Source organism: Vanacampus margaritifer, chromosome 2 (genome assembly GCF_051991255.1).
Source record: "Vanacampus margaritifer isolate UIUO_Vmar chromosome 2, RoL_Vmar_1.0, whole genome shotgun sequence".
Lineage (NCBI taxonomy): Eukaryota > Metazoa > Chordata > Actinopteri > Syngnathiformes > Syngnathidae > Vanacampus > Vanacampus margaritifer.
In genome coordinates this window covers 47,312,322-47,325,492 of record NC_135433.1, presented here as the reverse complement: position 1 = coordinate 47,325,492, position 13,171 = coordinate 47,312,322, and the positions used below count along the sequence as shown (strand labels likewise).

At 36.1% G+C, this 13,171-nt stretch overlaps 1 protein-coding gene across 3 annotated transcripts in view; it reads left to right on the top strand.

Annotated features, from left to right (window-relative positions):
• The window catches only part of crhr2 (corticotropin releasing hormone receptor 2), a 56,867-nt gene that overhangs the window by 37,464 nt on the left and 6,232 nt on the right, over positions 1-13,171 (top strand). For all 3 annotated transcript variants that reach the window (XM_077558891.1, XM_077558894.1, XM_077558892.1), the window contains 7 exons: positions 562-679; positions 753-906; positions 7,657-7,717; positions 7,991-8,063; positions 8,291-8,376; positions 11,170-11,305; positions 12,703-12,744. In XM_077558891.1, coding sequence (XP_077415017.1) covers positions 562-679; positions 753-906; positions 7,657-7,717; positions 7,991-8,063; positions 8,291-8,376; positions 11,170-11,305; positions 12,703-12,744 — 670 coding nt within the window. The remainder of the gene's footprint in view (positions 1-561; positions 680-752; positions 907-7,656; positions 7,718-7,990; positions 8,064-8,290; positions 8,377-11,169; positions 11,306-12,702; positions 12,745-13,171) is intronic.

Here is a 13,171-nt window from a genome sequence, read left to right as displayed (position 1 = left end):
GGAGCCTTTGTGGTTCTATACATGTCCTGCTTGAAACACACACCTACAACTGCTCGGACAGAGCGGGCCTCAGCTGTGCGATTTAAAGGCCGGAATAATCAATATTAGGTGGGGATATGAAAAGATGGCAACTGCTTGTGCTTGTGCTAAAATGTGGAGTCCGCTTGGATGTGGGCCCAAAAGGCACAAAGTAAGCAGCCCACTTAAAGCGTCTTTGATCAGGTCTTTTCCTCGAAATATACACGATGATAATGAAACAAAACTGTGGAGAAAGAGAAACAAACGGGGGGGCGATAATCACTCAGGATCATCTTTTCAAGACATACAACAATCATGACCTTTTTTTTTTTTTCTGGAGAGCTCCGATTTGACATGTTATCATCATTGCTCTCTTTTTTTTTTTTGTATGCGTGCGTATTCATTAGTTCACCTAAAAAATCCCCAATTTTTTTTTTTTAATCATGACCTTTGTTGACCCTTAACGCAAGAGAGGAACATTTGTGTCAAGTGTCCCAATACTTTTTTTGTCCCACATTAAAACCCATCCAACATCCTTCTCAGGAGCATCCGATGCTTGCGCAACATCATCCACTGGAACTTAATTACCACCTTCATCCTGCGGAACGTCATGTGGTTCCTGCTGCAGCTCATCGACCACAACATCCACGAGAGCAACGAGGTAAGCGTCACCCCGCGGCCGTCTCGGGTTTCTCGTCGCTCGACGGCTGACCTGCCGATTGCTCGTGTGCCAGCCGTGGTGTCGCCTGATGACCACCGTGTACAACTACTTTGTGGTCACCAACTTCTTCTGGATGTTCGTGGAGGGCTGCTACCTGCACACGGCCATCGTGATGACCTACTCCACCGATAAGCTGCGCAAGTGGGTCTTCCTCTGCATCGGCTGGTGTAAGTACGTCTCACAAGCAGCCATGTGTGGATCTCTGCTTTGAAAAGGGCACCTCTAAACACTCGTAACATACTAAATAAAAACATAATTCGTGACCTTTCACGGTTCCTGTGAGGACGTGTCGCTGTTCATTTGCAGATGGTGTACCGTTGCCATAGCGATGCACAGTTTTGATTTGATTTTCTTTCACAATTTCAGTCATTTTCCAGGTGTTTAACTCATTCACTCCCAGCCATTTTCACTGAAGCAACTCCCTTCACTCCCGGCTGTTTTACTGGATTTGGACTGATTTTCAGGCCCACAGAATATTGTGTTCTATTGCTATAAAAACATGGAACCTACCAAGGGAAGAAAGATTAGAGTTTCTTCTTTCATCAGGAAGAAAAAGTCTATTTCTATCTGTTTCCATTTTTGCAGAAATTAGCATTAGAGCATAGCTAAATTCCATCATTATTCACAAATCTATTTAGAAATGTGAGTAAAAGAGCTTTTTTCCAACATGACCCTGGTTGATCTCTTTTGCTCTGCGGCCACCCGTTGGCCGTTTGTGTAATAACTACCATTTCTTCTTCATCTTCCTATAGAATAATAATTTATTGTTTTGCAATATTGTGAGGTTTTACACAGTATCATGAACTTTTTTTATATTGCCAACCTCCCCACGATATTGTGATAATTATCGTATCATGAGGTTCATATCGTGATATTTATTGTATCATGTTTAATTTAGGAGCCCTTGACACCCTTAATCTGTTGTTTACAATAAACTGGCAGAATATCAACGCAACACGACATGCCTTTAATCAAGTCCCACGCTGTCCATAATGGCAGAAAAAATAGCGTTATGGTTGTCATATGTTACGGCTTTAGTAAGTTGAACCGGAAGTTCAATGGGTTCACTGTAAAATTCCATGTTAACATTTTTAACTTCCACTGTTGTTTGAGTCCTTGCCTTATTTCAGCCTCCAGATCTTGATTTCATACGAAAGCCACGCGAAAAATGTCACTCCCGTATGCATTGTGGTCGCATTGTCGTTTCTGAGCACCAGCGTCTCGCCGCGTTTTTTGCCTCCCGGCGTAGGAAATGCACACGTAAACATTCTTGGACGCATCCCTGTGAGGAAGTCTGACATTCTTCCTCTTTATGTCACGCTCAATATGCGTGTTCCCTCTCTGGCTATAAGTAGAAGGAAAGGGGGAGGGGGGGGATGCCTGTAGGTCAGGCAAATGTGACGGTGCCTGAGTTAAACAGCAGATGAGACAGATGCTAGATCATCAGCGCCGACAGTCAGCTTGATGAGATTGTTCTCCGAGAAACAAATGGCCAAGTTCAACGGCAAACAGACCTACATTGATATTCAGTCGATGTAGGGATCTCTTAAAACGTAAATTTCTCCTTAGTCATAGCAGAAGCGCAGTCCTTACTTTTAATAGTGAGTCCAATCGTAGTTTTCGGAAGAACCTCTGGTCATGCTGTAATTTTTTGCGCACATGGGTTTTCGCTTTAGAAAACTTTTTTTTCTTTTTTTTTGCACCCTAAACCAATACTTGGTGCTCTAAAAATTTTAATGAGCAAGATCAGGATGATTATAAAAATATTGCAAACGTTGATGGAAGGTCAGCTCATCATTTCTGTCAATCATTCTTATCTGGCTTTATATTATTCACGACATAATGAATTTAAAGGGAGGGAAAAAAATACCACATTTTCCCAATGGTGGCTGGGGACAATTTTATTTAACCAACCACAGAAAGTACCAGCTGCTTATTAGGGAGGATCTGTACTGATGCAATTATTTTTGTGTGATTTCCCCCCCGTGAAAATAAAACAAATATTTTTGCTAGGGTTTGACTTAAATGCATAATTGTATAGTCTAATAAGTGTATATATATAGAGTATTAAAAATAAAGAGAATTTTTATCTATATTAGGTTGTCAGGGTTACTTTTAAAATGTAATCCATTACAGTTACAAGTTACCTGCTAAAAAATTTAGTTAGTAACGTAATCCAAGTATCATAATATTAAAGTAATGTACTGGCTTACTTTTGGATTACTCCAATATTGAGTGTGCTCATGAAGACAGAATAAAAATAAATATCACCACAATATATATTCTAGACCCGGGCAAATAGCAAAAATCCTTGTGTAATTAAAAAGCATGTAAACTATTGATTGATTGATTGATTGAAGGCCATAAGCTGTTTTCGAACTGTCACTGAAAGCAACCACACCTCACAGTTTGATAGATAGATAGATAGATAGATAGATAAATAGTCATCCAATGAGGATGACGATATGTGACATCAACTGCAAAATGAACTTTTATCCCAGTCACAAGTTTAGCCGTGTATATGTTGTGTATGATGTTTAAAAAGTGAATTGGTGGGAGGAAGATTTGTTTGGAAGGTGTAACTCACATTATGGTTGAAGACTAGCGGGCTAGCTAGCAAGAAGCTACAGCACGTCGCATGCCGCTGGAGTCTCAGCGCAAACTTTCGCTCCGAGTAAGTTCCAGTGAATACCGGTCGCCATTTCCTACTCCCGTCCGTGAAGCTTTTTCAAACTGCCCGCGTGTGGAGGACACGAATAGTCAGTTCGTTCGTTTCCACCTCCCCAACATGTAGCAACGGTCCCACTCGCGCGGGCGTGCACGCACGCACTCTCGCTCTCGCTCTCTCTCTCTCGCCCGCTTTCGCACCCTCTCTCATCATAATTGTAATCCATCGAAGTAATCCTCATTTTTAATAAATGTACCTGTAACCTGATTACATGTTTTCTCCTGTAACTGTAATGAAATACAGTTTTTACATTTTTTTTGCAATCTGATTACATAACGGCGGTACATGTATTTTCCGTTACTCCCCAAGCCTGATTATACTATTATACTATTATATGCTGTATAAGTATTCATTTCTACTCATTCATTTGAATACAATTGAATACATTTCTATTATTAATTAAATAATTATTTATATTTGAATAGCAATACTCATTGCATTATTAAACAATATTCATTAAAAGTAGATATTCGATTTAAAAATGAAATAAATTCAGCCTTACTTTCACTCCATTTTAATCAATAAAATAAAATATTATTATTATTAAGGATGTTCAATATCACTTTTTTTAGACCGAAACCAATATGCAATGCTTGAGTGTCATGATACTGACACAAAGAGTACTGATACCACTAGTAATTTTGAAAACAACCAAAAACAATGACGGATCAAATTTAAAGAAAGACCTATATATTCCAATTTAGTATTTTTCCTTAAAATTGCATGAAATTAATGGCAGTTTTCTATTCTTATAATTTCTAGTTCCTTAAATAAAAGTGTATCTAGTCCTACCCCTTATTCGTTTTATGTTAATAAAATAATAAGGTAATGTATTTCAACAAAAGGAAATGTATCAACCTAATCATATATACAAGTGCACTTTAACATACACACATTTGCCAGCAACATATGTACATGAAATTCATAGACATATACCACAATACATTTATAAGTCATATCCTCATACTCACATATACAATTTTCATTACACTCATACCAATACATCCAAAGAAATTACAGCATATATACATTTTTAACGGCTCATGTCTGATGTAATTATTATTATTATTTTTTTTACTTTGCTTTTAAACCATTTCTTAAATTCAGCAAGCGACTGACATCTTTTCAGGTCAGTTCCAAAATCATTCCGCATATTATAACACCTTTTACAGAAACACAACTTTGCTTAATATTTGTTCTTGTTTTAATTTTTTTGTAGACACTTATGTTATAAGGACTCTCTCTAATTTTAAACAGCTTCGGAGTACTGTGACAGAGTAAATTGTTGTATACTTTATACATTATTTGTGCTATTTTAAATTCAACAAAGTTGTAGAATTTTTTTGCTTGAGAATGAGTTGGTTCTGCACATTTCCATCGATTTATAATTCTTATGGTTCTTTTTTTGCAGTTTGAAAACAGGATCGGTATTGGTTTTATATGCGTTTCCCCAGATTTCCACACAATAGGAAAAACGGCCACAAAATGGCGGCCAACACTGGTGTCGGCCACTGTTGCGAGTACCATTACGTTGAGATAAGGCCAGGTATCGGCCAAATACCGATATCGGTGGGTGTTCCAACCTATTTATTATTTTTATTTTTATTTTTATTTTTATTTTTATTTTTATTTTTATTTTTATTTTTATTTTTATTTTTATTTGTATTTGTATTTGTATTTGTATTTGTATTTGTATTTGTATTTGTATTTTTTTTTTTTTTATTTTTTTTTTTTATTTTTTATTTTATTTATTTATTTTTTTATTATTATCATCATCATCATCATCATTATTTTTATTTTTTATTTTTATTTTTTATTATTGTTATAATTTTTATTATTATTATCATCATCTACATCATTATTATTATTATTATTATTATTATTATTATTAAATAGATTTTATTTTACAAAGAGTAATAATACAAAATATACTAATGCAGTATTTTATACTACAATAGTAAACATATTGAATTCCTGTCAAAGATTATGATTACACAACTCTTGTGTTGGGTCTTGGGCTCATACTCTACACTTGAACGTGTATGAGTGTATAAGCAATTAGTCACAAATGAGCCTGCTAAACATGAATCAATCCAATCAATAGCAATGTAGGAGTGGTTTTTTGAGGGGGGGGGGGATTTTTCCCCCCCGGCTCCGCAAGTTAAGCTAATGCACCACAGCACCAGATGGAGAATTAAGCACATTTGTCACTCCGGATGATGCAAATTGAACCTAACGAGGATTTCTCATTTTAATAGCCAATGTCTGCACTTGTATTGTATTAGTCAATTTCGTAGGACCGCCGGGTCCAAAATTGAACACATGGAACATGCCGTCTTTTCTCACTTGATGATGTTTTATGTCTCATATTTAGCTTGTACGGGTACAAATTAGAATTTTGTGGAGTTGGTCATTTATTTAGTTCACTTTAAAAAGTGAGTTTTGCAGATGGTGGATTTTCAGTTTTTTTTTGTTGTTGTTGTGATTTATACTTGCCTTTTCCACATGTGGGCATGTTTTGTTTTTGCCATCTTAACTTTTTGTTGTTATTGTTGTACATTGTGTGTCTCTTGCAACTGTTTTCAAATGTGGTGCTTCAATGTCAAATCAAATTGATTCTTTGCTCTTGATTCTTTGAGTATGTTTAAAAAAAAAAATGTCTGGGGGGGAAAAAAACTTTCACCTGGACAAAATGGCCGCCCCGTGAGATGAATACAAAAGGGTAGATCTTTCTTCTAAATTCACACTACACAAACGTGTTTAGACTATAGTGGGGGCGCATAGAACATTTTTTGACTTGGCTTCTACTTATGAATATTAAAATGTTGCCGAAAATATCACCTATGCTGCTAAAATGTTTTGTGATGACCACAGGTTGATCATATGGAATGGAATAATATTTTATTCATTGTGTTATTAACTCATTCACTGCCATTGACGGCTATAGATGTCAAAAATTCAATTTAACCATTTCTATTAGTTTAACATTTTGTCCACTTTTTTTTAACAAGAGTATGAAAACCAAGAAAAAATGTCGTTAGCTTAACTCATTCACTGCCATTGACGGCTATTGACGTCAAAAATTAATTTGAACTATTTCTATTAAAATTCCCCACTTTTGTTAACTAGAGTATGAAAACCTAGAATTTTTTTTATTGTACATTTAGAACAGATATAAAATTTGTGATTAATTGTGAGTTAACTATTGAAGTCATGCAATTAATTACAATAAAAAACTCCGGTTATGTATTTCTGGACTAAAGTCTTAGAAAAACTTTCCGCTATTTTGGACTGTAGGATACCTTTATCTCCAAACTTGTGTTTGCTAGCCCTTACTATCGCAAAAAAAACAATTCTTGTTAACTGGAAAAATAAACAAACTCTGAATATCGACCAATGGTCTAACCTCCTCATAAATCACATTTTAATGGAAAAAATATCTGCCTCAAATAAAAACCAAATGTCAAAATTTATAGAAACATGGTCTACGTATATAGAATTTTTTAACCTAATTCTGGTTACTTAATTCTGTCTGTTAGCGAGAGCCACTACATCGTGATAACTTACATTGATGTTTCTGCATTTGGCAATTTATTATTATATTATATTATTAGTATGGGATTTTTTTTAATGGGCTTTAGGTGAACTGATAAATACACACACGCTCGCACGCACACACACACGCACATACACATACTCACCCACATACAAAAAAAAATAATATATATATATGTGTATATGTATATATGTGTATATATATTTAAAAAAAAAAGTTTTTTTTTTAAAAAAATTTTTTTTTAAAAAAGGAGAGCAATGATGATGTCAAATCGAATGAACAATACTGAGCTCTAGAAAAAAAAAGGGAAAAAAATTACAATAAAAAAAATTAATCGACTGATGCAATTAGAAAAAAAAGAAAAGATTATTAAAAATTAGGGCCGTCAGTCGATGTAAAAATTTTAATTGAAATTAATCGCATGACTTCACTAGTTAACTATTTACAAATCTCACTAAAAATTCTAGGTTTTCATTCTCTTAACAAAAGTGGGAAAATGTTAAACTAATAGAAATAGTTAAAATGATTTTTTTTACGTCTATAGCTGTCATTGGCAGTGAAAGAGTTAATGAACTTTTTTTTTTTTTTACATCTTTTATTATTTAGTCACTTGAAATCTGCCTTCCTTTTCAGGTATTCCATGTCCGATAATAATAGCCTGGAGCATCGGGAAGCTGTATTATGAAAATGAAAAGTAAGTGTTTGAATGATTGAAGACATATCGTTAGCCTGACTTTATCGGAAAATGAAAATATAAACAAGAAGAGTCCAGTGGACTTGATTGTATCTTTGATTACTTACATGATTGACATTCTACACAAACATTAAGAAAAAACACAATTTTTAGCAAGCATATTGGTATTTTCTATTGATCTTGTGACAGGAAATTTAAATGATTTAGTCAATTATGCTTTTAAGCTAATTACTTGTATTGCCTTGCCGTTCACTGTGTGTGTCCCCTCAACAGGTGCTGGTTCGGGAAGGACCCCGGGAAATACATCGACTATATTTACCAAGGGCCTGTCATTCTTGTGCTACTGGTCAGCATCACTGCAGGATTTTGTACTGAACATTTGGAAAAAATTTGCAATTGATCCACAAATTGACATGAAACTCAATGGACATGTCTGTCTCAAGAGGACACATGAAAAAGTCTTAAGAATCCATGTTAAAAAGTGAACAGGAAGTCCTCCATTTTGGGTTGAAACAGCCCATTTTGGAGCTTGCATTTTCACAAAAGACTGAGCGCCGTCTTTTTCTTTTCTAGATCAACTTTGTTTTCCTCTTCAATATCGTCAGGATACTGATGACCAAACTGAGGGCGTCGACCACCTCAGAAACCATACAGTACAGGTGAGTGGGCTTTTCCTTTGGCTTTTTCGTGTCTTAGCACATCTTTTCTAAAGGACGGCTTTGATACATTCCGTTCATTGCGCGTCTTAATCGCTGCGTTCAGGTTTAAGAGCTTCCTCTCGCTGTAGTCAATGAGATTCCATTCAAAAACATTTCATTAACGTCATAATGATGTCTTTGTTGTTATTTCAAGATGTGTTTTTTTTTTTGTACTCGAAAGACCTTTTTAATATCCGTGAACGCCTTCGATGCTCACATTAGACGACGCGTTTATTTAGATCGGATCTCTCGTTGCAAGTAGCTCCGGGATGCATTATTGATATTAATCGAGGTTTATTAGCCGAGCTCATCTCACGAGTTGAGCTGCTCGCCATCTGGAAGCGCATTATTTTCATTTAAAGACATGTAACCATGGTGACATTTTTAGAAAAGGAAATATCACACTTCATACCGCATGTGTACTGGCTGCATTCATGTGATAATGTGTCAAGCTGTCTGGGTGGCGTTGTGTTAAGATCACTGATTTGTTGTTGAGCGCAATTTAACAAACACCCACACACACATATATAAGGCATACGCACACATTTTCCTTGCTAGTTTTTTGATTCATTATTATAAGGGCCCAACTGATCATTTGCTTTTTGTTTATTGTTTTACCTAAGCCTGCATTGAAACCCTAACCTTAATTTAAAACACTACTTACTACCGTACCGTACCTTGAAACCCTCATTCTAGTTTGTAACCCTAATTTGGAACTCAATACAATACAAAACAATAGTTTAAAAACCTCATTTCCAAACATACTCCATGTTTAAAACACTACTCTGGAACCCTAACCGTAGTTTAAAACCCTTCTTTGGAACCTTACCCAACTTAAAAAAAACTTCATTTCAAACCCCATTCCTAGTTTGAAACCCTAACCCTAGTTTAAAACCCTACTTTGGACCCCTAACCCTACTTAAAACCCTCATTTCAAACCTTATTCATAGTTTGAAACCCTACCGTACCTTGAAACCCTAATTCTAATTTGTAACCCTAATTTGGAACTCAATACAATACAATACAAAACAATAGTTTAAAAACCCTAATTTCGAACCATACTCCATGTTTAAAACACTACTCTGGAACCCTAACCGTAGTTTAAAACCCTTCTTTGGAACCTTACCCAACTTAAAAAAAACTTCATTTCAAACCCCATTCCTAGTTTGAAACCCTACCTTGAAACCCTAACCCTAGTTTAAAACCCTACTTTGGACCCCTAACCCTACTTAAAACCCTCATTTCAAACCTTATTCATAGTTTGAAACCCTACCGTACCTTGAAACCCTAATTCTAATTTGTAACCCTAATTTGGAACTCAATACAATACAATACAAAACAATAGTTTAAAAACCCTAATTTCGAACCATACTCCTTGTTTAAAACACTACTCTGGAACCCTAACCGTAGTTTTAAAACCCTTCTTTGGAACCTTACCCAACTTAAAAAAAACTTCATTTCAAACCCTATTCCTAGTTTGAAACCCTACCTTGAAACCCTAACCCTAGTTTAAAACTCTACTTTGGACCCCCAACCCTACTTAAAACCCTCATTTCAAACCCCATTTAAAGTTTGAAAGCCTACCTTGAAACCCTAACCCTAGTTTAAAACCCTACTTTGGACCCCCAACCCTACTTAAAACCCTAATTTCAAACCCTATTCATAGTTTGAAACCGTACCGTACCTTGAAACCCTAATTCTAGTTTGTAACCCTAATTTGGAACTCAATACAATACAAAGCAATAGTTTAAAAACCTCATTTCCAACCATACTCCTTGTTTAAAACACTACTCTGGAACCCTAACAGTAGTTTAAAACCCTTCTTTGGAACCTTACCCAACTTAAAAAACCTTCATTTCAAACCCTAACCCTAGTTTAAAACCCTACTTTGGACCCCTAACCCTACTTAAAACCCTAATTTCAAACCCTATTCCTAGTTTGAAACCCTAACCCTAGTTTAAAACCCTACTTTGGACCCCTAACCCTACTTAAAACCCTAATTTCAAACCCTATTCCTAGTTTGAAACCCTAACCCTAGTTTAAAACCCTACTTTGGACCCCTAACCCTACTTAAAACCCTAATTTCAAACCCTATTCATAGTTTGAAACCCTACCTTGAAACCCTAACCCTAGTTTAAAACTCTACTTAGGACCTCTCACCCTACTTAAAACCCTCATTTCAAACCCTATTCATAGTTTGAAACCCTAACTGTGGCTGGAAACCCTACTTTGAAATATCAACTCTAGTTGTGGGAAACCTAATGTTTGTATTATTGTAATTATTATTATTGTTATTATAGCCCACTGTCACAATTTGTGACCCCACTTTGGAGCCCCAAAACTAGATTAAAACCCTAATTTCGCCCAACCCAAAACACAGTCATAATACTAAGCTTCTAATGCATACAAAATCATTCATCTACACTCAAAAGTTATATATACAAGTGTATTGTACACACACAAACACACACCCCGAAAACGGTATACACAGAGAGAGGGAAGTAAATGCAAAAACATGAAATGGGTTTACAGTAATCCCTCATTTATTGAGACCACCCCCGCAAATTACGAAATCCATATAGTAGTGACCCAATTATTTATTGTATTATATATATATATATATATATATATATATATATATATATATATATATATATATATATATATATATATATATATATATATATATATATATATATATATATATATATATATATATATATATATATATATATATAATCTTTTAATCCACAGAAAGGCCGTGAAGGCCACGCTGGTGCTGCTTCCTCTGCTGGGCATCACCTACATGCTGTTCTTTGTGAACCCGGGCGGGGACGACATCTCGCAGATCGTCTTCGTCTATTTCAACTCCTTCCTGCAGTCCTTTCAGGTAAGCGTGGCGGCTCGAGCGCTGCGGTTTCCGTGTGACTCATGTCGACTCCCTACTGGTTCTCGCTGAAACTTTTTTCTGCGGGTGTGTGCGTGCTCGTGGGGTCCTTCCGGCGGGGGAGGAAGATGCGAGGAAGGGAGACATCCCGATACTGTTCTGCGCTCTCGGCTGTCACAAACAAGTCGGCCGTGTGGGCACGATTGCTCTCCTGTTGCCATATTTTCCTGCTATCTTCAAATAATGCACTGTTTGAGTAATACAAATATTGGACCTCAAGCACAATGTGTTCTAGAAGGCTGTTTGATCAATTTATTGATCCCTGTAGAAGATGATTAACATTTTAGAATGGACTTTTAATAAATTATAGTAACTGGTAACTAAACATCAGATGTGACAAGCATCATTTATCATGCATAGGTAGGTATACACACAGACACACACAAATACATGCCACACACTCAAAAGAAACACACGTATATGCAGAAGGTATACACAGACATTTATACACACAGTATTAGTTTTACAGTGCGGTGTAAACACATACACAAAAAATGGTATACACACAATTACAAGGTGCACAGACACACCAAAATGGTATACACGCGGTTGTGAATTAAACTCACATCTAAATATGGTAGGTAGATCGTTTTAAGGTGTACACACACACACAGACAAGCACACACACACGCACACACACACACAAATAGTATATGCATAGGTGTGAAGTAAATACAACAAATAATGGTATGCACACAGTTACAACGCTCTTGGTACACAGCCATGCCAAAATGGTGTACACGTGTAGAAGGTATACACAGACATTCACACGCACATGTATTAGTTTTACAGTGTGATGTAAACACATACACAAAACATGGTATAGACACAATTACAAGGTGCACAGCCACACCAAAATGGTGTACACATAGTTGTGAATTAACATACCTAAATATGGTACGCACACGGTTACTGTATAGGCACAAACACACACACACTCAGATACGGTATACACACATTTGTTAGTTGAATGTACACACAAAAATGGTTTACACACTACAAGTTATACAAATATGCCAAAAATGGTATACACATAGTTCCAAAGTACATACTGTCACACAAGCCAAAAGTGGTATACACCGAGGTGAGGACAAAACTTATACAAATATAAATAATAACCAGTAATGCACAGATAGGTAAGGTACATACAGACACTATAAAGGGTACACACACAGATGTGACGTAACCGTGTAGTTATTGGAGGCTAAGCCTCACAAACACTCAAATGCCGCATTGGAGTTCACACCATTTGCTCCATGTAAATGTCTTTCATTCTGTAGAGAGCAATAATGTGTCATTAGTAAGTGTGATCTAATTGCGACGTGATGATTTTTCCGCAGGGCTTCTTTGTGTCCGTCTTCTACTGCTTCCTTAACGGGGAGGTGAGTAGAACACATTCATTCATTCATTTGTAAAAAGATGATCCATCTAAAATCAATTATTTGGTCTAATCTAAAATCCTCGCTAGATTTCTTTGTTTAACCGAATTGGACTCAATCGTGTGTGGCGTAGCTTTCATTAAGAAAAACACAAGAGGAGCTAACGTAACTTGATGCATTTTCATGAGGTTGTTTAATGTGATCTAACTCTAATTGGATCGCGTCTCTCTCGTTTCTCACGCCATCCTGAGTGCATTTACAAGCTTGCTGCCGTTACGGTAATCAAATATTCTCTGACTGCTCGCTAATCAGTAGAAACCCGGAGTGCAGATAGCTGAGCAATTACCGTGTCTGTTTTTTAACACCTCGAACAGTGGCTGTCTTTGTTGTATGCTAACCAAGCAAAAGTGCTAAAGTTGTGCTTATTATT